The sequence below is a fragment of the Ruditapes philippinarum genome, unplaced genomic scaffold, assembly GCF_026571515.1.
Source record: "Ruditapes philippinarum isolate M1 unplaced genomic scaffold, ASM2657151v2 ctg6991_1_1_1_1, whole genome shotgun sequence".
NCBI lineage: Eukaryota > Metazoa > Mollusca > Bivalvia > Venerida > Veneridae > Ruditapes > Ruditapes philippinarum.
In genome coordinates, this window is record NW_026861643.1 from 1 (window position 1) to 25,951 (window position 25,951).

A 25,951-nucleotide genomic window follows, 5' to 3' on the forward strand; every position below is an offset into this window, starting at 1 on the left:
AAAGAAGGGGGATTTTCCATCCCTGTTTTGGGTTTAAGCACTAGAAAAAAAATACATGTAAGTTATTCGCTACTGCCATTGTTTTAGTGCAAAATAATATTGCAACAACATGATTAAACAAATAAATTGTTCCATATATTCGCATAATAAGTTTATAATCATAATTCATTTTCAAAACGTCAACATTCTATTTATGTGACATGTCAATTTAGATTACAGCACGAAAATATTGGATGGTTGACTTCAGTTGTTTTACAACATGATCATGGCATTCATAATTTTAAAGCTCTTTTTCAATTTTTTTTCCAGATTTTCATATTAATGTATGTCTTGTTTGTTTGTTTCTTTTACACCTTTTTCCAACAGTATTTCAGTCATATAGGCGGGTAGTTTCCTCTCCATCGTTCCTGGAGAGTTACACCAGTACTAGACTACCTTACTCCGCGCTAAACTACCAAAGCATCTCCCGGAGAGAGGTAACTGGATAAGAAGTCATTGACTCGAACCCCTCGACCACGGAGGCGGTAATGTAAGTCTTGAATAATATGTTATTTTACAATATAATAAATGATATTTGACATATATAAAAAAATACACTAAAGCGTTTAATATAACCATTAACAATAATGTTCAGAATCAAAATTACACTACAACAACATAAAATTAAGTCCAACAATAGATCTGTGAATCAAAAACAAAGACAAAATACAATGCTACCTTTATCAGTGTCTACCTCATCATCATCATCATACATCTCATGATCAAGATCATCCTTGTGCAAACTCGTATCAATGCAACCATCAATCCAGGCAAGTTCAGCATCTTTTGCTTTTGAAAATTCAAGCGCTGTTACGACATAATCTTTTAATTTTACCTAAAATATGAAATTATTCTGTTTTAGGAAAGACTATAAATATATTTAGTATCATTTTAATAAATAATTGCTCTTAAAAATTCTTTTAAAAATGTTATTTGTTTAAATCATATCAATTAAAATTGCAGGAGTATATTGGTATATTTGACTGTTTACTCATGACGTCAGTCAATATTGAAACTTTATGCCATAATTGTATCAATTGAATATTGATGAAAAGATAATTAAAATGATATATTTACCTGGAATATATGACTTTCTGTCGTGGCATCAACAGTTTCACCAATTTTAGGTGTGAATACATTTCCTTGTATCATACCCTGTGTGTTTCGGCAATATTCAGCCAGAGATTGTGTAGCCTCCTCCGAACCATGAACCAAAATCTGTTTATAATTTCACATATGCAGATCAGATTTTTCAAAATTTTAAGATACAAATAATTATAAAGCAGTTTAGATTAATCAAATGAAGATCGTTTTAACTTTTATCGAAGTTCTTATAATATTGGTGAATTTTCTCTCCATTTCTGTTAAGCAAACATTTCTGTAGTATAGCATTTGATGCCAGTCTGAAGAGTTTCCTTGATCATGTACTTGAACTAGCTTTTTTTTATCTAATTCTAAAGCTTAAATGCATGGAATTTCTAGACAAGAGAATATATTTCTATTTGGATTGGGTGCTCATGAAGATTTTAAAATACATAAGCCGCAAAATTTGCTTATTAATCAATGATCTGGTGAACTTTAGTTGCTCATAATTTTGCGTAAAGTTATATAAAGTAACAAAGGCTTTCTAATTAATGAAATATTTTAAGATCGGTTAAAAATCACATACCAACTGTCTTGGTTTAATCTGATTCAGTATTTTTCTCATGGATTCGCCGTCTGTTCGTCCTTCAAAGTCAATGTATTGTATACTTGCATTAATGTCTAGTGTTACTGTGACAGCAATACATTTAGTTGGCACTTCAGATACATCTAAAATAGTGAGAGAATTTTGTTGGTACGTTATATATCACCAATTGAAACAGACAGAAAGGTGTTGGATTACAGAAAAGTTGAACTAGGTATGTTACTTTCACTTTTAATACAATAACAATGTACGCGTTTGTGGCAGTTAATAATGGTTTCAGGGGCTAAAATTACAATTATTGTTTTTAGATTCTTAAAACTTTTAAGATATCTTTTAATTTTTTAAATTAAACGTATTTTTAAAAGAAATGTAACAATTTATGCGATAAAACATTTCCAGCATTTTTTTTATTTTTGAACCACAAGTCTTTTCATGTGCCGGTCTTTCTCCAAACCACTTTTTTGTGTGTACCACTCAAGGAATACAATCTGGCTGGGGTTTTTTAACCTCAAATCCATAACTGCAGGACATACTACATAAGCAGTGGGGTGTGCTACTGTGCATACCTTACTGATCAGCGATATTTTTCTTATATACGTCTTACTTACTTATGCCCATGATCTTTTAAAACGCATCTCAAGAGAGAAAATATATTTATCTCCAAGAAGAGTACAAGTAGCTACACGTTTAAAACAGGCATGACAGTTTGACAGTATTTTCTAGAATTCCACTTAAAACTAACCTCTTCAACAATACATCTAAGTCAAAACTACAAAATGTAATAAAACATCGGGGACATTTTTAAATGCCGCGTAATGGCCATACTATTAAGATAATTTAAGAGTGCAATATTGATGACACTTTTATTCCTCGTGGAATATCTCATAGAAGTAACAATTTGTAAGCATGCAATTCTGATGAAAGTAAATGCAAATACATGTACTATCTTAGAGCGTTTAAGGAATGAAACAACAGTTTAAACGCCTAAATGTTACCATTTATAGATAAGCAGTTTCGTGTTCAGAAAGAAAAAAAAATAATCTAACATATACCGTAGTTATCTTTTTTTTCAAAGCTGAGCTGATGGCAAAGAGTAAGAAAACAAGGTTAATCCCATATACATGAAATCACCACAAATACAATCTAAAGAAGTCAAATGGTCTTATATTAAAAACCAAATGGCAATTCTAAAAATAAATCAATATCTAAATTCCTAGGGTGAAAACTTACTTTTATCAACACGTCAACATAACAGTTGGGAATAGATTTAACTTTGACATTACATGTTTTACAAGCCTTAGTCATTTTTATTTATATTCAAAATCTATTTCTTAATCAAGAATCTGATATGTTTTCCGTATTTAACCAACAAATAAAAACGTGCAAAATCCTTTTATAAAGTAATACTAGATTAATTTGATCAAAACTTACCTTGAAGTTGGTCGGATTCTGCAACTAGTTTTTCCTGCAAAAAAAAGACATTTTGATAAAGATACTAACAGATACTAACGAACTTTGGGTCATTACTAGATTAAAGACCTTCCTTGTTTCTTCCTGAAATATATCTACCACGTGCTGCTTTTCCACGTGTATGTAACAAGAGAGTGTAAAAGAAACTTCTACCTATATTTATAGCTTTTCTCATGATAAAAATGCAGGTTTCATATTTTCTGTTATTTTTACTTGAGTTCATCTTGTTTGCTAAAAGTGCAGTGTCATTTGTTAGATATGATTCAAGGTGTGTTTACACTTACAGTTGACATGGTTTCATCTGCGACTGGAGCCTCTGCAATCATGTAATCCTCAGGCCTGAAAAAAACAACCAACAAATCATTTTACAATATAGTTTATATGCCTCATATATTCGCTAATGATGACATTTGAATGAGTCAGCGATCATAAAATACAAGTGTAAACGAAATACAGTTTCTCTTACGCCATTATTTTTTTTTTTGTGAAAGCAGTTAAAATTTCTAGCTACATAATTTCTTTATCCGAATAGAGAAAGAAATATAAAATAATGTGAATCTAAAGTGTTGATATTTTTAAAAAAGAAATTATATTTCAGTAACCGAGTTTTATCTACGTTCAAAAGAGCTTATTTTTAATTGTTTGTGTGGTCCAGCAGACAAAATAACAAAATGCTTGCAAGTAAAAAAAAATATTGGTTAATAAACATCACCTCACTATGGCTGTAAAACTATTGGTTCGTTATTGGTTTTAAAAAAACAAACTCTCACCTGATCACTTCACCATATTCATCCCATTTCATTCTTTCTTCTGTATATGGAAACATTGGGTATGACTTTTTAGCTTGTTTGAAAAAACCTGATCTTCCTTTACCCTAAAATAAATGTTTTATTCATTTATTAAAATAGTTCTAAATCATATTCAGTTTACACTAGCTTTACCTATTAACTTATATACCTATAAATAACAATATTGTCTGAACTAAGGAACTTAATTTCATTAAGAATTACATGTTCTTGCCATCTTATAATTTATTGTTATATGCAAAAGTTCAGTTTGAGTTACTAAATATATCTTTTATATGTGAATATTTTTATAATCATGGGGGACATCCGAGTTTTTTCCAATAATTCCAGGAAATTAGGAGAAAGGTTAACAATTATCTTGCCTCCTTTATATAGATAAATCATTTTGCACTTCTTGAAGACACAGCAGTTGTCCTTTTTAATGGTAAAGAAATGTCAGTGCCAATATGTTACATTTATAAAGATCATCTTTATATTCACAAGTAAGTAGATCAAAATTTTCTATTCAATATATTTTGAAGTACGATAACATTCTTTTTGAGCTTTTTATTTTCTTTTTTGATCCTTTTTTTTATTTCTTTTCTCAGAATTATTTTTATCTTAATAACAAACAAAAAATCAAGGATAGTGTCTTAGAATAAAGGTACTTTAAAAAGTCTCTGGAAATCAGGTGATGTAAAGAATAAACCTAGATTACAAATCAAAACATGATAAGATATATATTTATTACCTCTTGTTTAATGATAATATCATGTTTTGGTTTGGATGTTCCAGGAACAGGTATGCCACTGTCAACTTCCATCTCTGTATCACTCTCATCACTTGATTCATCTCTGAAATAACAGTTAACGATTGCTCTAACCATGATATTTTCAGAAGCAAAAGCTTGTGAAATAAAATAGTCCTTTAATCGTTTCTCACTAAATATTGGATTAATCTTGATAGAAGGTTAAAATTTAAGGATTTCTGGATTGAATCACATGTATTAAACTTCAGCTGCAAAAATATGAAGTGTGGTCAATGTTTAAGATGTCCGGGCAGGTCTGGTTTGCAACTCTACTAAGACTTGTCAACTCGTGCCAATACATTATGTTAGTTATCTCATTTTCACAGAAACAGTATTGCATTTCTATTTATGTGAAGTTACAATAACATTATATTAGAAGGCAGAATAACCTGTAAAGGTCATTCACTTTACCCTTAAGGTTTAAATTGAACATTTCCATGCAGTCTGACCAGGTTTTACACATCTGGTAGCACATTTGAAATTTCTTAAAATTATAATGAATGGACTGTTCAAAATTCAGAGCAGGGCAAACCCATTAGACAAAAAAACATCACAATTAATGTTCAAAAACCTCTTGCTATGAGATACTCATTGATGTCTGTCATCAAGTATATATTTAATGATCACAGGACCATATTCCTTGTCTTTACAAATATATACATATCTTGTCTAAAAGTTAAAATAAGCATTGATTCTTTTTCACAGATGTAGACATACTTTGACCTCAAAAGTCGAAAATGCTAGGCTAAAGTTCAAAAGTTTGTGTTTGCCTATAAATCACCCCAGATCAATAAACCTTTGGTGAAGACATTTTTATCTGAAAGAATACGGCCAATTATTTAAGGCTAGAATTTCGTTTTTCTCCCTATTGTTGCATGACCAGCCACTTAAATCTCTCAGTGAATAATCAATCAGTGTCTGGACATTTGAGATAACATAGAAATTCCTCTCCATTGGCTTTTTCATGAGCAGCAGAGCATTGTCTTATGGAAATTGTAACAAGAGATTCTATAAGCTGAAAAGTAAATAGCAGGAGGTTAAGTACTAGTAATCTAAACCCTCAACAAGGTTATCAACATTTGAAGATACTCTAGCAGTGTATGAAATTGTCCTAATAACGTTTCTTACAGGAATCTTATGCCTTCTTTGAAAATAATTTAAAACTAGAAATGTGTCATCATGCCACGGATGCCCCCGCATGCAGCCAAAATTTCAGATGTTATAATATTTAGTTCCAAATTTGTTTGCACAAATTGTTTTTTTAATTTTAAGTTCAAAGCCCTTAAAACTTTTCAATGTTAACACAAACCATTTTCATACAATATTCAAGGCACTGAAATTATTCAGTCTTAACCTTTTGAAAAAAGCATATTTCATATTTGTAGCCAAAATAATGGCTACATACATTTCCACAAAAGTATGAGTGCTGAAACTGAAAGTTCAAAATTTTTCCAACATTCAAGAAAGATAAGTTTGTCCAAAATCATTGAACCATGGCCAAATTCAAACTTAAACTGCCTATTCCTAAGATGTATCTATATTATTTTCAAAGTGAAAGGGACATAACTCTGCCAAAAATCATCGAACCATGACCAAATTTAAACTTGACTTGCGCCTTCCTTTGACATATTCATATGTCAAATTTTAGTTTAATATGTAACACTGTTGGGTAGATAATGAACAGAAACTGTAAATTTCATATTATTTTCAAAGTGAAAGGGGCATTACTCTGCCAAAAATCATTGAACCATGACCAAATTCAAACTTGGCCTGGGCATTCCAAAAACATATCCATATGTCAAATTTGAGTTGAATGTGTTGTACCGTTGGGGAGATAATAAACAGAAACTGAAAGTTTCATATTATTTTCAAAGTGAAAGGGGCATAACTCTGCCAAAAATCATCGAACCATGACCAAATTATAACTTGACCTGTATTTTCTCATGATTTAACCATATATTAAATTTGAGTTGAATGTGTTGTACCGTTGGGGAGATAATGAACGGAAACTGAAAATTTCATATTATTTCAAAGAGAAAGGGGCATAACTCTGCCAAAAATCATCGAACCATGACCAAATTCGAACTTGACCTGTATTTTTTCATGACATATCCATATGTCAAGTTTGAGTTGAATGTGTTGTACCGTTGGGGAGATAATGAACGGAAACTGAAAATTTCATTTTATTTAAAAGTAAAAGGGACATAACTCTGCCAAAAATCATCGAACCATGACCAAATTCGAACTTGGCCTGTATTTTCTCATGACATATCCATATGTCAAATTTGAGTTGAATGTGTGCAACCGTTACTAAGATAATGAACGGAAACTGATGATGACGGAATGACAGAATGACGGAATGACGGAACAGGGTAACACTATATGCCCCGGCCATTACATGGCGGGGGCATAAAAAGTTTTGTTGAGAGTGCAAAAATGTGTTTAAAGGTAGCAATATGCAATCAAAGTGGTATTTTGACTTCCATACAAAATAATAATTAACTATAACTGTACTAATTACCAACAAAAGATGGCTAAGAAATATGACCGATGGAAGCTGTAAAATCAAGGACACCAAAACCTTTTGAGAAAAAATAGTTTTTTATTCTTCATGGGCTTTTTAATTGCAGTGGTATTCAAAAGCTCAATGACTGATAATGAAAAATGCTTTAAAAAGCTACAAAGTGAAAACATCAACAATAAGACTGATATACTATTAAATATATCTGATCAAACAGATGTCAAGTAAATTCTATAAAAGATCCTAACGTTACATCTAGATTAGGGTGAAGTGTTTTTCCCCTTACTGTTCATAGCTTAACATCTGGATATGTTGTTTTTTTTTTTAAAAAAACATTCATAGGTATATCTCTAAATAAGTTGCAATGAAAATAAATGTTCTTCTGAAATATATATAGGGATCAAAATCAGTCGGGCCATGAGGGATGGAAACCATACCAATAAAGGACTATTACCTACTAAGTTAACAACTTGACAATAGAGGAACATCAAATTAACCGGGAGAAAAATCTTCATCAAAATGTTACTGTAAACAATATTATGTCACCATGTAACTGTAACATATATGATCATAATGTTACAATCCATCTTCTATACAATATGGGGAAACCAATTTAATAAATTACATAAAAACAAAGGTTACATAAAAACAAAGGTTTTATAGCAATAACATATGTTGCTCACATGTGATTTGTAAAGAATAAAGAAACATTCAGGATTACAAATGTTCTGGTTATACCACTTTTATTAAACATATTTTTCCTGTATGAAAATTTGATATATTGAGTGTAAACTGAAGGACATAAATATCTGAATTAAGTTTTAATGAACATTCTTTTTATATTTCCCTTTTGTGTGGCCATTACCTAAAATGTAAATTATTGTGTAGGATGTCAACATTGTTCCATAAAAAACCCAAGAATATTGGTATCACAGATGTATTCTTTGTCAACTAATATAAAGGCTAAAGCATGGTCATTATGTTAACCATAAGAAAAAAAAGTAGGAAAATCTATTTTCAGCTTTAAGCATTTGAACTTATTAACTTACATGTAAGTCACCACTCAATGAAGATGAAGATAAACGAAGATGCATTGAAATAATAGCAAATATATGCTCCATCAAAATTATTGAGGAAATTTAAAACTCAAAGGGCACAAAATGATTTCCACTTTGTTTCTTCTTGTTACACTCTACAAAATATAAATCTTAAAGGAAGCTAGAGTTTACACATACAGATTTCTTAAACTAGAACTCCGCGAGTCGGATGTGTCGCCTTGTGAACATTATGTAGTTTAGGAGAAATGGCCAGGACAAAAATGAAATATGAAAAATAACAAAGGGCAATAACTAAAAAAATAATAAGTGCAGAGCAGCAGTTTCTGTGCATTGCACTTCTTATCAATAAGATCTATCATTGTATGATGTTCAAAGTCCATAGCTTTCATACTTGAGGAGAAATGACCAGGACAAAAATAAAGTAAGAAAATCAACAAAAAGCAATAACTCAAAAAATAAGAAATGCAGAGTATCAGTTCTTATGCACTGCACTTTTTCTTAATGAAATCTATCATCCTATGAAGTCCATAGCTTTCATACTTGAGGAGAAATGACCAGGACAAAAATAAAGTGAGAAAATCAACAAAGGGCAATAACTCAAAAAATAAGAAATGCACAGTATCAGTTCTTATGCACTGCACTTTTTCTTAATGAGATCTATCATCCTATGAAGTTTCAAGTCCATAACTTTTATACTTTCGGAGAAATGGCTTGGACAAAAATTAAGTATGAAAATTAACAAAGGGCCATAACTCAAAAATTAAGAAATGCAGAGTACTGATTCTTGTGCACTGCACTTCTTCTTAATGAGATCTATCATCCTATGAAGTTACAATCCATAGCTTTTATACTTAAGGAGAAATGGCCCGGACAAAATTAAAGTATGAAAATAAACAAAGGGCAATAACTCAAAAAATAAGAAATGCATAGTACCTGTTCTTGTGCACTGCACTTCTTCTTAATGAGACCTATCATCCTATGAAGTTTCAAGTCCATGGCTTTTATACATTAGGAGAAATGGCTCGGACAAAAATGAAGTATGAAAATTAACAAAGGCAATAACTCAAAAATAAGAAGTGCAGAGTACCGGTCATTGTGCACTGCACTTCTTCTTAATAAGATCTATCATCCTGTGAAGTTTCAAGTCCGTAGCTTTTTTAGTTGAAGAGAAATGGCCCGGACAAAATTAAAGTATGAAAATTAACAAAGGGCAATAACTCAAAAAATAAGAACTGCAGAGTACCGGTCCTTGTGCACTGCACTTCGGGTTATTGAAAGAAGCATGCATACCGAGTTTGAAGTCAATCGGACTTATAGTGACTGAGTTATGCTCCGGACAAGTTTTAGGGGACGCCGACGCCGACAACGACGCCGCCGACACAGACGCCGCCGACACCGCCGACAAAAGTAATCCCTATATGTCACCTTTTCAAGGCGACACAAAAAGGAGATTTTTCAAAGACTGAGATCTGCAGATATTATCAAAATGTATCCAAGTTATCAAAATGTACCCAAATTATCAAAATATACCCCAGTAATCAAATAAATATCAGTGATCAAAATGTAAATGATAATTACATCTTGATGAGACATGGTAAAAGTTACTTTTTCATTTGAATGTCATCAATTTTTAAAATGTTTTCAAATACATTTGATGACAACAATCTCATGTATGATATGATTATTAAGAATATTTTATCCCACAAAATGTTTTCTCTGTATTGGACAAAAATAATTCATTGTGTACTGCAGATCTCTTCAACAATTATTTACCAAATTGTGCAATATATATGGCATTATGTCATTGGAGATAATAAGATGTCAGGTTATTTGTACTGTACCAAATAGCAGATGTTTTAAGACAAAATATTGATTCATTGTTGAATATTTAGCCTTAGGTAATAATAGACTTCAGTGTAATCATGCATTTCTGTCTACAATCATAATATTAAGCATAATGTTTAAATAGCTTTTTATGGAGAAAAAGAAGATAACAAGAGCACCGCTAGGCGGAGCATTATATGCCCGAAAGTGCTTTTTTTTTTTAGTAAAGATGAAGCATTTGTAAGACATGGGACTAAAATAAAGTATTACCTCCTTCAAATAACAATCCTCCTTTGAAGTTTCAATATTGTGGTCCAAATGGAACTTTAAGTTATGTCCCAGAAACTGTTTTCAATTCTAAGGTAAAAGTGACCTTGACCTTTGACCTTGTGACCCCAAAATCATTAGGGGTCTTTTACCCAATATGGACAATCATACTATGAAGTTTAAACACAGTAGGCCAAATGATACTTAAGTTATATTCTGAAAACTGTTTTCAGTTTTAAGGTAATAGTGACTTTGACCTTGTGACCCCAAAATCAATAGGGGTCTTCTACCCAATATGGACAATCATCCTATGAAGTTTGAACACTGTGGGCCAAATAGAACTTAAGTTATGCTCCGGAAACTGTTTTCAGTTCTAAGGTAATAGTGACCTTGACCTTTGACCTTGTGACCCCAAAATCAATAGGGGTCTTCTACCCAATATCGTCAATCATCCTATGAAGATTGAACACTGTGTGCCAAATGGAACTTAAGTTATGCTCCGGAAACTGTTTTCAGTTTTAAGGTCATAGTGACCTTGACCTTTGACCTGTGACCCCAAAATCTAAAGGGGTCTTCTACCAAATATGGACAATCATCCTATGAAGTTTGAACACTGTAGGACAAATGGAACTTAAGTTATGCTCCAGAAACTGTTTTCAGTTTTTAAGGTCATAGTGACCTTGACCTTTGACCTTGTGACCCCAAAATCAATAGGGGTCTTCTACCAAATATGGACAATCATCCTATGAAGTTTAAACACTGTGGGCCAAAATGAACTTAAGTTATGCTCCGGAAACCAAATTGCTAACGTTTTCAGTTTTAAGGTCATAGTGACCTTGACCTTTGACCTTATGACCCCAAAATCAATAGGGGTCTTCTACCCAATATGGACAATCATCCTATGAAGTTTGAATATTGTGGGCCAAATGGAACTTAAGTTATGCTCCGGAAACCAAATTGCTAACGGACGGACGGACAGACGGACGGACGGACGTCCGGCCGAAATGGAATAAGGGGCCATTTCTTTTGTTATTTTCTATTGTTTAATAGAGGGCCAATGGCCCCTTACTCTATTGTTACAGAATGAACTCTATTGTTCTCTTTTGTTCTGTTTACAGTTAGATGGCCCCCTATCCCTTTTCGGTAGTGCGGACGGACAGACGGACGGACGCCAGGGGGTATAACATAATATGTCCGAAATTCTTTCGGGCATATAAAAAGATGTCACGGATAAATAAAGAAACACAGTTTGAACTCCAATGTAACAATGAAAATAAAAAGTTGAGAGTGTCAAAGAACTTTGTGTTTCTAGGAGCATACACTTCATAACCAGGCGTCGATGAATTTTTTAGGGCCACTCAGCCTGCAGGGCGAGTGACCCACCAAATTTACATGCCCTTCATAAAATTCACTCGCCCTGCATTTAAAAGGACAAAATTTGTAAAAATCAAACACAAAACTCAAATTTACTAATTACCGGTCTATATTAGTATAATTGGCTTTACTCAATTATATATTGTTCAATAATGTTTATAATACTTATTATATCTTCAACATAACCTGAATACTTATTCCATTCAAATTTTAACACACTCGGCTAAAATATTGACCTCATGGCTATGTATACAACATTACCGAATGCATATGTATCAAAAGTTGTCAAATGCTGCTGTCGTTATGGAATCGATTCATGATACGCATTCGGTTAAGATTTGTACTTAGTCATAAAGTCAGTTTCCGGTTTTTCGGTTGACAGTATTACGAATGAAATGGGGCTTCTGCAGTTTGATTTGTTCACTGAAAAACTTCATGTATACTAAATATTTAGAGAAACATCATTTAGATCTGGAGAATCTGACTTGTTGGGCAAGTTTGATCAATTTTTTTACGCGCCCAACCTGAACTTTTACACGCAAATGCAAGCTGGCGAGTGAATTTGTCAAGGTCTGATAACAATACAGAAACACAGAAATGAAAACCACACAAAAAACAGTTGAACATATCATTCACAGTAAGATAAATCATATAGAAATAAAACAAAATATGAGTGACACAAATAATTTGCCCTTTCAGAAATTAATAATTGTAAAAGTAGTTTCAAATTATTGAAATAAGGAGCTATAAATTTGGGTAAGGAATTAATATCTTATGAGAAACACAAAAATTTCATGCAAGATCACTAAATATATGGTGAAAAAGAATTAACAAATACAAAGGAGCTATAAATTTGGGTAAGGAATTAATATCTTATGAGAAACACAAAGATTTCATGCAAGATCACTAAATATATGGTGAAAAAGAATTAACAAATACAAACAAAAACAATACCTTAACAATTACCCCCCCCCCAGCACAACAGAACTAAAGAAAAGAATTCCTGATGAAATTTTACACTTGTGGATAAAATAAGATAAGAACATGTCAAAAACAAACCACATGACATAAGAAGAAAAACTTTCATAGCACATTAACAACTTATCATAAATATGATATAATATATTTGTGATAGATTTTGAAAACCATACCTGTCAGTGTCCTTTTTATTTTTCTCTTCTTGTTCTTTTTCTTGCTTTTTCTTCATATATTCTTCAAGCTCTGTCCCTTCAAGACGTATTCTTCTTCTTACCTGTACAAAAATGTAAGAAATATCAGTCTGATTAGTATTAACAGAATTTTGGTGTTTTGATTCTTAGGGAAGAGATTGTCAGAGCCATACATACACATACAGTCTGTTGTATGTAAGATTATAAGTATTCATTGGCTGGCTGGTAAATTCTGCTGTTTGTGTGTCTAAACAAAATCACAAGTCATTAATATAATTATCAAATTGGTTATATAATAAATAAGTATATATGTGAACTAATATCGAAAATTTAGTGATTTAATTAGGATCTAAGTCACACCAATATTGTAAATATCATATAGCAACTTATCATTTTACTGGTAAAGCACGAATCATATTTCACTAAAAGCATAATTACAGGCACAAGAGTCACGATCTCAGTCAGTAGAACCACCCACTTGCAGTTATATACATTGTAGCTAGATAGCTTCCTCTTATGCAATAATTCAAAAACCTTTGCAAGATTTGCACCTTCATGTGTTGTGGGACATATGATTCCAAGTCAGCTCCCTTTAGAACCAGTCAGACAGAAACCTCTGCTTATAAGTAAAGATGGAATAATTTCATATGCAACAGTATAACAAACCTCCATTGTAACTGTCTCCTTGTCTGTATTGTCTATGAGCCATCTTGCCAGAGTTTTTGGTGAAGTTCTGTTGGTAAGAATTATGCTGTTCTTGGGATTGCCACACCATGCAACAAATAAATCTCTGGAAAATCCACTCTGTAAATCTGGCTCACTGCATAATACAACCTACAAGTAAATAAATAAACTTTTAAATTATCTGAATTAATTTTCATAATAAACCCATATACACTGAAATATAACTTCACAATTCCATTGACCTCTCAATAGTTACAATTTTATTGACCTCTCAATAGTTACAATTTCATTGACCTCTCAATAGTAACAATTTCATTGACCTCTCAATAGTAACAATTCCATTGACCTCTCAATAGTTACAATTTCATTGACCTCTCAGTAGTAACAATTTCATTGACCTCTCAATAGTAACAATTTCATTGACCTCTCAATAGTAACAATTTCATTGACCTCTCAATAGTAACAATTCCATTGACCTCTCAATAGTTACAATTTTATTGACCTCTCAATAGTTACAATTTCATTGACCTCTCAATAGTAACAATTTCATTGACCTCTCAATAGTAACAATTTCATTGACCTCTCAATAGTAACAATTTCATTGACCTCTCAATAGTTAGTTACAATTTCATTGACCTCTCAGTAGTTACAATTCCATTGACCTCAGAAGTTACAATTTTATTACCATTCAGTAGTTACAATTCCAATTCCATTGATCTCTCAGGAGTTTTCTTTCATTAATGTGTACAGTCTATCTAACATATCCTAACAAAATACATGTATTATCTTATTATTGTTTTTATGTCATCATAAATTATCATTCTTTCAACAACAAAAATTTCTTTATAAAGATATCAAAAATATTACTTGTTGTTTGCAATAAAATAAAATTGTATTGATACTACCTAATACTGAAAACACAAATAATATTTTGTTACTGTCAATTAAGCCAACAAACAAAACAATTATTGTCCTCAAGTAAAATGCTCCAGCTGAGATTTTTTCATTAAAATGTCCTGAACAAATGTCTTAAAAGCTCTGCTGATATTTTGAAAGAATCTTAACTGTCAATAATTCTTTAAAAAAATCTTTTTCCCCAACATTCTAGATTTTAACCATGAACCTGCTGAAAATTTGTAATAGGCTTGCTATACTTTGAATTTGAAACAGTCCGTTCAAAGTTTTAGGAAACTCATCATCAAAATGCAAAAATTAATTTTAATATTTAGTGAGAAAAAAGTATATTTCCAATTAAATTTCCAGAACTGATATAACTAAATATTCTATTCGAAATTGGACTACAAAGGATTTAATTTTCTCATCAAATTATTCCTTTATATCATATTTTACACACCTGTGATTATTTGCGACTCTGTAAAAACGGTAATGCATGTCCGTTCAAATATTTTAATGTGATATATCATTTGCATTATTCAAACATAGCGTTATAGATGTGAGAAATATTAGTGATGCACTAAATGCTCCTTAATAAGGAAGCGAATAGATTCTTGTTCAATGTAAACAGTTTCTTATTTTGGGTATATCCATTACTATCATTCGAAAACATCAATTATAATATGTTTATTTAGACTACTCAGGTGCCTCACGATTTGGGTCTAAAATAATGCACGGAAGGGTATACCTGAAGTCTTCCTCCACTGGTAAAGCTTGAAAGTCGCCATAATGACCTATATTGCGTTGGTGCTATGTAAAACCCAATCAAAGAAACAAACAAATTATAGAAATCAGCACTAATGATCCCTTAACATTCTACTGCTGTACTTGTTATCCAGAGATTATGAGATAAACATCACAATTATAACCCTCCAACATTTATTACTATAAAGGGATTATGGGTAAAATATAAATTACCAAGGGATTGTGGGTAACAATAGAAACAATTTAACATGAATAGAAATACTAATCCAGCACTAAATGACCTTTGAGCCCAAAAATAATCTATTCTTGACACAGATTCAGATCTGATTACGATAATTGGTTGTCAATGCTACGTATTAGAGCTTCTTAAAAATTGGAGGTCACCTAAAACCTATCAGTGTTATGTTATCACATTGATTTACACTGACCAATATTTACTATGCTCTTATGATGGAAGATTTTCTTTTAACAAACCAAAGATTAATATGACCTCAAATATAAAAGTAGAAAATGTGAGATAATTTGAGGAAACAGCTTCAGTCGCTAATAAATTTAAGGCACAATAAGCATCCACCAGAATGAACACATGTGCAAGTTATTATCTCCCCTAGCATCAACAGAATCTATTTAGCATATTTCAATCTTCATTCATTAATAATAAAAACACTAGGGGTTTGTGTCACAATCTGCAAATCATGAACACCTCTTTGCAAATCATCCTAAATTACAAATTTAAGAAGAACCATATTCACAGTTTTTCTCTTAAGGTTTTGTCACATACAAACACATTGGCTTAAATACAAAAATACACAAAACCCTTCCAAATAAAATAGACAGTCTACTTAAAGTATGTTACAGGAAAACAATCATCATTAATCAGCAGTGTATAAACTATCATTAGTACAGTCCCATAGAGAATTCTTCATATAGATAGTCAGTACGTTCATTTTTATATAGCAAGGGTTGAAATTAAAACTTCAAAAATACATTGATCCTGGTGATATCTAACTAACCAATGAATAATTTACAAAACTTCACTGGCATAATTAGACTGTATTTGTGGAAATTCCCTGGATATATCTTTCCGTCATGGTAACCATGCATTTATGTTTCCGTTAACATTTCTTTTATCTCCCTTTATGGAAAATCAAACAACATTGTAAGTTAATGTAACATATTAAATGAGTGTTCGTTTTTTTTATATTTCAATTCTGCTTTTGCTAATTATACAGCTGTGACTATCACTGCAAAACAGCTTGTAACATTATGTTGAAACACAAAAGAAATAAAGCATAGTGTAAACTTTTCTCTTTGTTTGATCATAATGAGTGTAAGGGCTCACATGTTTTTCTTGAACAATTATTCAAATTTTGAACAGGAGCTTTGCATGTGGTCTTAACCATTGATTGTTAATTTATTTCTAATGTTAAGAAGGGTATAACTACAACAATATAGTTTTCAGAATAACACCCCATTTCTAACAACTGCACCTTGTCAAGACAAAGTTTCCAAGTTTCATGTTGATAACTTTTTAAATATTTGAATAACGAGCTACATTAAAGATTTTGCACAGTGACAACAATGCAGCAATGATAAAAGCTTGACTACATCTTCAAAACAGACAAGAACTGAAAAGTGATGCAAAGTTTATCTTCCAGATTGGTCTAAAAAGGTACAAAAATACCATTTTCAATTAATTTTTCTTCATTTTATCTTTTGCATATCTTTCTGTTTTAAGATTCTCATCTGATCTATGAAAGAAATTCAAATTTTGTGTTTTCTTTGGCTTTTTAACCTCAGTGAGTGCCTTAACTAAATTAAGACAATACATACAAAGCTTTAAGCAAGTATTCCACAAGTGTATGGGGATAGCCCTTTCCTAACAAGAACTGTCGGAGGACAGTAACGCTCGACTATTCGAAAATTTGTCACAAGGGTGTTTCATTGAGTATAATAATGCTTACCTATATGAATACATAAAATTGTCCGAAAAGGTACAAACTCTTCAAGTTTCAATACATTCCCTTCAGTAGTTATGGAGAGACAAGCTTACATGCAAAAACTTAACCAAGAATTCATGAGTCGAAAAAAGGGGCATAATTATGTTAAAAAGCATATCAGAGTTATGGGACTTGTGCCAATCATCTTAGATAATCACAGAGAACAAGTGTGTGAAGTTTCAATCCATTCCCTTCAGTAGTTATGGAGATACCAGCTTACATGCAAAAAACTTAACCAAGAATTTGTAAGTCGAAAAAGGGGCATAATTATGTTAAAAAGCAAATTAGAGTTATGGGACTTGTGCCAATCATCTTAGATAATCACAGAGAACAAGTGTGTGAAGTTTCAATCCATTTCCTTCAGTAGTTATGGAGATACCAGCTTACATGCAAAAACTTAACCAAGAATTTCTAAGTCGAAAAAGGGGCATAATTATGTAAAAAAGCAAATCAGAGTTATGGGACTTGTGGCAATTATCTTAGATAATCACAGAGAACAAGTGTGTGAAGTTTCAATCCATTCCCTTCAGTAGTTATGGAGATACCAGCTTACATGCAAAAACTTAAACCAAGAATTTGTAAGTCGAAAAAGGGGCATAATTATGTTAAAAAGCAAATTAGAGTTATGGGACTTGTGCCAATCATCTTAGATAATCACAGAGAACAAGTGTGTGAAGTTTCAATCCATTTCCTTCAGTAGTTATGGAGATTACCAGCTTACATGCAAAAAACTTAACCAAGAATTTCTAAGTCGAAAAAGGGGCATAATTATGTAAAAAAGCAAATCAGAGTTATGGGACTTGTGGCAATTATCTTAGATAATCACAGAGAACAAGTGTGTGAAGTTTCAATCCATTCCCTTCAGTAGTTATGGAGATACCAGCTTACACGCAAAAACTTAACCAAGAATTTCTAAGTCGAAAAAGGGGCATAATTATGTTAAAAAGCAAATCAGAGTTATGGGACTTGTGCCAATCATCTTAGATAATCACAGAGAACAAGTGTGTGAAGTTTCAATCAATTCCCTTCAGTAGTTATGGAGATAACAGCTTTACATACAAAAACTTAACCAAGAATTTCTAAGTTCGAAAAAGGGGCATAATTATGAAAAAAAAAGCAAATCAGAGTTATGGGACTTGTGCCAATCATCTTAGATAATCACAGAGAACAAGTGTGTGTGAAGTTTCAATCCATTCCCTTCAGTAGTTATGGAGATACCAGCTTACATACAAAACTTAACCAAGAATTTCTAAGTCGAAAAAAGGGCATAATTATAAAAAAAAGCAAATCAGAGTTATGGGACTTGTGCCAATCATCTTAGATAATCACAGACAACAAGTGTGTGAAGTTTCAATCCATTCCCTTTCAGTAGTTATGGAGATACCAGCTTACATACAAAAACTTAACCAAGAATTTCTAAGTCGAAAAAGGGGCATAATTATGAAAAAAAGCAAATCAGAGTTATGGGACTTGTGCCAATCATCTAAGATAATCACAGAGAACAAGTGTGTGAAGTTTCAATCCATTCCCTTCAGTAGTTATGGAGATACCAGCTTACATACAAAAACTTAACCACAGGGACGCCGACGCCGACGCCGACAAATGGGTGACTGCATTAGCTCGATTATTCTGCGAATAGTCGAGCTAAAAATGCAAAAATGAAAATTACTATATTTTACTTCATAGAACTTTCACCTTCTTAAGAAACCTTGGGGCGGGTACTTTAAATAAAATGCCTGCCTCATGAATCAAAATCTGTCAACTGTAAGATACAATCAAATACAATTATTGGCAATATTTCAGAAGAGATATATGATATCACTTTTGTATTCTACAAACCTACTTTGTTCTAGTCGTTACATTTAAAAGCACTAATATGTTATGCATGTCTACCAGTGTTGATGCTACTTATAAATAAAGAGCTTGATTGTATTTAACAAAAAATCAGCATCTGATCAGCAAGTACTGTATACAAAAATATTTCTCACAGAGTTCATTACTCCTTGATTATAAATTCCATGACATTTTCATGAAGTAATACAATTTTCCATGATGCCATGAGAATACCATGAAAATTTCTGTGAAAACAGAAAATGCTACTATTAACTTGAGTATTAAGTCTACATACATGTGAACTTTTTCAATGTTCAAGTGGGAGAGTTTTCTTCAAAAAGAGGGTGATTTTAAGACTTTGCAATAAACAAAAAAGGAAGTTCTGACATCAAAAATATGGAGATTTCTTTAATTTGTGAAAACACCTGTATATTTTAAGAAAATTCTTTGAAAATATGGCTGCAGAAAGTGGGAGTCTCCCACTAAAAGTGGAAGTGTTCACATGTATGTGTCTATTTTGTCCTCGAATATATATGTAGCAATACCTTTTAACCACTGATAATGTAGCATTAGTAACCTTTGGTATTTGAGTTTTGTAATTAATTACTCCTAAATGGCAAAATTTGCATTTAATGTTTCAGGACATTATCATTTATAAAATTCCATGATAATGTGATTGATTTTCCAGGATATTTCCTGGTCTGCTTTTGTTAATTGTGAGGTGAAACATTTTTCATTGGACACGTTTACAAATTAATTCTGGCAGTAATTGCTTGACTTCATTTTCAAATATTGTACGTTTATAAGTTATAACAGTGAAGCAGTTCTCATGAAAATTGTAAAATTCTGATTATAGTACAAGTATGAATCAATAGAAATTAAATCAATCTATCTATAAACAAAACAATATAATTATGTTAATCTCATTTATATCAGCTTGATCCACACATCAGACAACATGTTGTAGTCTAAAGGTTGCACTAGGAAGCCATGTAGGTGTGCAAACCCTGTAAAGGGCAATATGTTGTTTCATTCAGCAAATTCACATTTACACCCATATTGTTTAGTACTGGATGGTTCCAGGAACAGATTAGTGTGTCCATATGATAAATAGCTTACAAATTTTAACACAATCAAATTAAAAATACATTCTGTATATGATAAACTGATGCCTAAAGATTTTGTTGTATTTTATATGTTTTTGGTTAGGTTTATAAAGTCATACATTATTATTTGCAACTTTCCAGCTTAATTTTGTCCCCTGCTTTGTGCAGTTTATCAGGAATAAGTTGGTACCTGAACAAAACCAACAGCCATCTGTTAGCTAGCTTGAATCCAAGTCCAAAATACCTTGCAAGGCTTGAACCAACAACAATAAAGGGCAAGTGGTTTGTAGTTGGCAACATGGAATATTCTGCCAAGTAGGATCCTATTTTATTTTATCACATGTATTCCTTTTGGCCTGGATTTCAGTAAAATATAGCCTCTACATTTGCACAAGGCCTTTTACATTATAACATGAGCTCTGTGAAAGAGTTATTAGCAATTCAATCCACAGAAAAGAAATTTACTTTGCAAGCAGATTGATTTTCTGATCCACATCATTGAATTCTTAAGAGATACTTTATACAATAGCAATACCAATCAGCTTTTATCATTACATCATATTTATTTCATAAAGCTATTAAATTTCCTAATGAAAGCATGTAATTGCATTTTCTGAATGACTAGCAGAAAACCTGCAAGAAAATTTTACAGATGACTTCTATTTTTTCCAATTCACAAAAGAAACATGGCCTTCAATTGCTGATGCATGTAAACTTAATCTGACACTGTTTACTTATAAATCTAATGAACAAGATCTGTAATGAGTACCATCCACATATATATGTTAGTCATAATCAAGGTAAATGGTGTACACATATAACAAAATATGAACAATGTGTCATAACAAACTAAGTAATATATCTCAATATGCATTCTTGGTAAGTCAAAAACAACCTGTTTCTATCTTTCTTCCATGCTGTGAAGGTGATTAATAAGATTCACAACAAAACTGTAGGATTGTTTTAACTAGAACTTTTTTTTAACGATGCAATGTCAGTAGGTATATATAGAAATAAACTAATATCATTTTTCCCTAGCACTCCTTAACACTATACGTGTATGAATAAAATAAAATATCACAAAAATATTAGAAATATTAAGGGCAATAAAAGTGTGAGCTAGATTTCTTTCAACAGCTGGTTTATTAAATAAATTAGATTATGTTATACAGTTTTCAATCTGCTATATAATGTCTATATGTAACTGTAGTAATTTTATGTGCCCTTAATGAGAAGAGAATGTATATATCAACTTTAATAGGAGTTAACCCCTTACTGCACTTAAAGGTGACGATAATAATATATAAAGTATGCAAACATTGAAATGTTTGTTGATATGTTTATCAATGCTTTCATTCATATTTATGTATTTATGATGCACTTAATATAAATCCAAACTCAAATCATGTAATTACATTTTGTGTTTTTTAAAGCCTGGTTCTTACCTTTTTATCCTCAGAACAATTTAAAACCCAAGTACTACAGTATGTTTGATTGTTTAACACTTTTAGTTCTAACGTCACTTATATTTATGAGTTTCAAGTCTCCATTCTAAAGATTTTTTGTTGTCTTTTGTGGGGTTTAGTCATACCAACACAGTATACTGGTCATATGAAAACCTCAATTGCCCCTCTGTGCGTTATTTCTTCAGGCACTAGTTTACACCTGAGAGGAGCAATGGATGCTCCATAAACCAGCTGAATAGCTTTCTCACATGCAGAATCTGCCGACTCTTGCACAACTTGAACCTTAGTAACACAGTTAAATGCACATGGCTTGAAGTCATTGGCCTTAACCACTCGGTCACAGACCCTTACCCCAGTTCTAAAGGTAATAATAAAAACATCTCAAAAACTCTTTTACAACATTTCTTCTATAATCTTTATGGGTTTTTTTTATAACAAATTTAAAGGTGTCTCTGTTTTGTTGTTTTTTTTTTTTTGGGGGGGGGGGTGGGGGTTGTGGGGTTGGCATTTTTTTTTTAACTTACAATAATTACGTAAGAGTACAGGAAAAAAATCCTAAAAAAGTAGACCGCTGCTATTTTTAGTAAGGTTAGCGATTATACAATTAGGACTCCATCTCAAGAAACAACTACCGACAGACAAACAATAAATCAAATGAGGGAAAAAATGGGGGGTAAAACTTATATGGAGAAAAAAAACATAGACATTTCAATTTTAACATCAAATGATTAATTGAAAATTGATGTGAATTTTCTGCACCCTTTTGATGTGTGAGTTTGCTATTGCTTTAGTTATATGCCCTTTAATTGTCAGATTTTTCCTGAAATCTATTTCAAATACATAAAGCTACATAACTTCTGCAAAAGTATTGTTTGAGGATAATGGAAAAGAATACTTCCAAAATGCTTGTATAAAATAAATATGTTTGTATATTTCCTAAAGAGTGAAAGGAGCATTTTTTCATTACTTTAACAGTTAAAACCCTATTTAAAATAGCATCAGTATATTTTGTTCCAGAATATTTAATTCTGTTTAAGTACAATATTCATGGAGTTATAATATTATAAAAGAAACATTATATATTACAACTCTTTTGAGAATCGACCATTAAATTACAAAAACAATATAATTTTACTGTTAATAAATTTTTACACTTATATTTCATTAGATATAGCTTTACACCCTTTAACAATAAATATTATACCACTGATTTATCAGTACATTAATTTTCCCATAATTATGATATTCTGATATCATTTTAGCTGTAAATATCTGAGAGAGAAGATTAATATGAAAATGTCAGTTATTATATACAACTCTCAGAAAATATATCAACAAATTGTATATCTGTTTTATAGGTGAGTGTGTTATATAGAAAAAATCAAAATATTGGGGACCAACAAAGACTATAATTGTGCTGTATTGTACAAAAGTCATAATTTTTTCATGACCAGCTGTAATAATATTTCAGTCTAAATGAAATTTTCTGAGCATTTCAACTTTGTAACAAACTAGAAATGTGTCCATAGGACACGGATGTCCCCACACGCCACTGTTCTGTCAATCTTATGACTCTAGGTCAAATATTTTTTGGACTACATGTGCCACAAGTTGAAAACTAAAAATCAACAAAGGGCCATAATTCTGTGAAATTTGGTTGCAGCAAAAATTCCTTCCTTTACTACCATCTACACATTAAGGTTGTTCATCCCCGGAAGTTCAAGCAAAATCTGCCATCCAGTTTAAGAGGAGTTGCGTTTACAAGATTTCTACATAGTAAATAGAGAAAAAAATCAACACTTATGGCCATAATTTGTTAAATTTGGTCACAGCGAAAATTCCTTCCTTAAATACTATCTACACATTAAGGTTGTTCAACCCTGGAAGTTTAAGCAAAATCTGCCATCTGGTTTAAGATGAGTTGTGTTCACAAAATTTCTATAAAGTATATATAGTGAAAAAATCAACAAAGGGCCATAATTCTCTTAAATTTGGTTGCAGCGAAAATTCCTTCCTTTACGACCATCTACACATTAAGGTTGTTCATCCCTGGAAGTTTAAGCAAAATCTGCCATCCGGTTTAAGGTGAGTTGCGTTCACAAGATTTTGGGACGTACGGACGGACAAGTGCAACACTATATGCTCCCACTTTGTTGGGGCATAAAAATGCAAATCTTTTTGTAAAGAAAAATCACGTCCTGGGTAGGGTTTTGAACTTGCCACCACCAGCTAAGCAAAATTATAGAAATTGTTCCACTTAACCATAGGATCAATTAATACCTCTCAAAGACATAAGAGCTTGTGCATATTATTATTCAAGTAGTAATTACTTGAGGTAGGTGTGCACTTATACATAGCAGTAAACATTAATCTATGAAATTTAATTTCTATTTGCAAATCTCTGTTTCAATATTTTTTTCTTTTATATCGAGATATTTTATCCTCTTTCATATGGAGACTTTTTTGCCAGTTTAAATTAAACCAAGAAAAATATCAATCTCTTTAATTCCTCATTTTTTTTAAAGCCCGAAGTCTAAAAATGTTTATAGATAAACGAGGCATGACCTTAAACCAATGTGCACTTTATCTGTTTTGCAATCACATTCACACTGGTAATAAAAATATGTTTAATACATCACTGCAATAAAAAGTACATAAAATTAATATGTGTGGGCTGGCAAAAATATAGGTGATGGTTGTCAGTTTGTCGCAGACATGATTTTAAATAATTTAATATGCAGAAATATGAACTCATGTCTCTAGATTATGAAAGATTATCTGAATCATATAAATGCTGGAACTTTGAGATAAGCTTATCAAGTCTTGATTTAATGACATTACCGTCAAGAAAAAAAAATATTTAGAGGTGCCCCACCAACATTTTAAAACATGTGAAGGTTGTTACACAAATTTTAGAAAGTTATATCTGAAAATATTGTAAATTGTTGCCATGTGTCTTTTTCTTGGAAGTCTGTTTCCAGTGTATTTCTAGAATTGTCAGCTGGTGTCCAGTTTGTTGACAGCTACATTTCATTTTATTGTCAATGTGTTGGCAGTATTTATTTACGTATTGGTGGTGAATCTTTTATCATAATTTTGGACAATCAGGCATCTAAGAAGTACACTTTGTAAGGTTTAAAACTGATAGCTTCTTGCATGACAGAATCAAAGGTGTTGAGATCTGAGGGATGTGAAGAGGCCAACCTTTACCACTCAGCCATCCTGTACAATATCATTATTTTATACAAACCCAAAGAACTGAGTACTTTAATTGCAGACTTTTTTTTCTTATGATTCTCAATTCAAAATCTCTAGTGTATTTTTTTATCATCCTCAAATTTTTTCTATGACATTGGATCTTTTTTCTCACCAGAAAATTTATTGAATTTTTCATTAATGCCATTTGGAAAAAAAAAACTCATACCAAGGGACCTAAAAATCTGTAAATCTTTAAATGTAATACCTAATATGACACTGTAAAAATTACCCTAAAAGACAAAATAATTGTAGGGATATGTTCTAGCAGCTGCAGATACTGGATATAATTGTTGAATGAAACAGTAAACAACCACACATACAGACTTGTCTTTGAGAACAAAGATTCTAACTGATTCAAGTGTGCTTCAGTGATTTGTAAAACATTCTCCACGAAGTTCATGTCTATGTCAATGACATACAGGAATCATTACAGAAATGGAGTAACAAAAGAAGTTTTATTTTGTTGTGTGTACTGTCAGATTCAATAGCATCTAGTGGACAGTCATCTGATGTGTTATATAAACTGCGTGTCAGATTTAACTAGTTTTTTTGTTGGGATTTCTTTTGGCTAATTAATTTTATGGTCAGCTTAACCAATAAATTTATAATAAGTTATCTCGTAAGAAAAGCATTAGATAATCCATTAATACTGAACAAAATCATCACTAAAACAACTCAGCTATGAGCTCAGGGTATTGTTCAGTACCATAAATCAGGCAATTCAGAATGCAAACAAATCTTTTAAGTCATCATTCAACCACTCAGCTCAATTTTAAAAGTTGACTTCTGATACTGGTTAAATAAGCAAAAACTATCAACCAGTTGACCAAAGGGTCATACACTTATAAAACTCAACAAATCGTCACCTTTTACGTGCAGTAATGAGTTAACTCCTGTATGTAATTTAATACAAGTAAACCCCATAAACAAAATACTGGAAATG

General features: G+C 31.8%; 1 protein-coding gene and 1 long non-coding RNA gene across 2 annotated transcripts; both read right to left on the bottom strand.

Annotated features, from left to right (window-relative positions):
* Nucleotides 1-11: 11 nt before the first annotated feature.
* Nucleotides 12-13,861, bottom strand: LOC132716402 (cleavage and polyadenylation specificity factor subunit 2-like; the record flags this gene model as incomplete). Its single annotated transcript, XM_060699669.1, is given in 10 exon segments — nt 12-40; nt 718-874; nt 1,117-1,257; nt 1,709-1,851; nt 3,158-3,191; nt 3,481-3,535; nt 3,967-4,070; nt 4,733-4,835; nt 12,985-13,085; nt 13,669-13,861. Coding segments are annotated over 10 exon segments (873 nt in total), but the record flags the coding sequence as incomplete, so codon positions are not given.
* LOC132716403 (uncharacterized) lies at nt 10,426-11,420 on the bottom strand. The gene is made up of 2 exons (XR_009623800.1): nt 11,308-11,420; nt 10,426-10,999 (listed from the first exon to the last, which is right to left on the bottom strand). It is a non-coding gene; the product is annotated as an uncharacterized LOC132716403 (long non-coding RNA).
* Nucleotides 13,862-25,951: the final 12,090 nt, after the last annotated feature.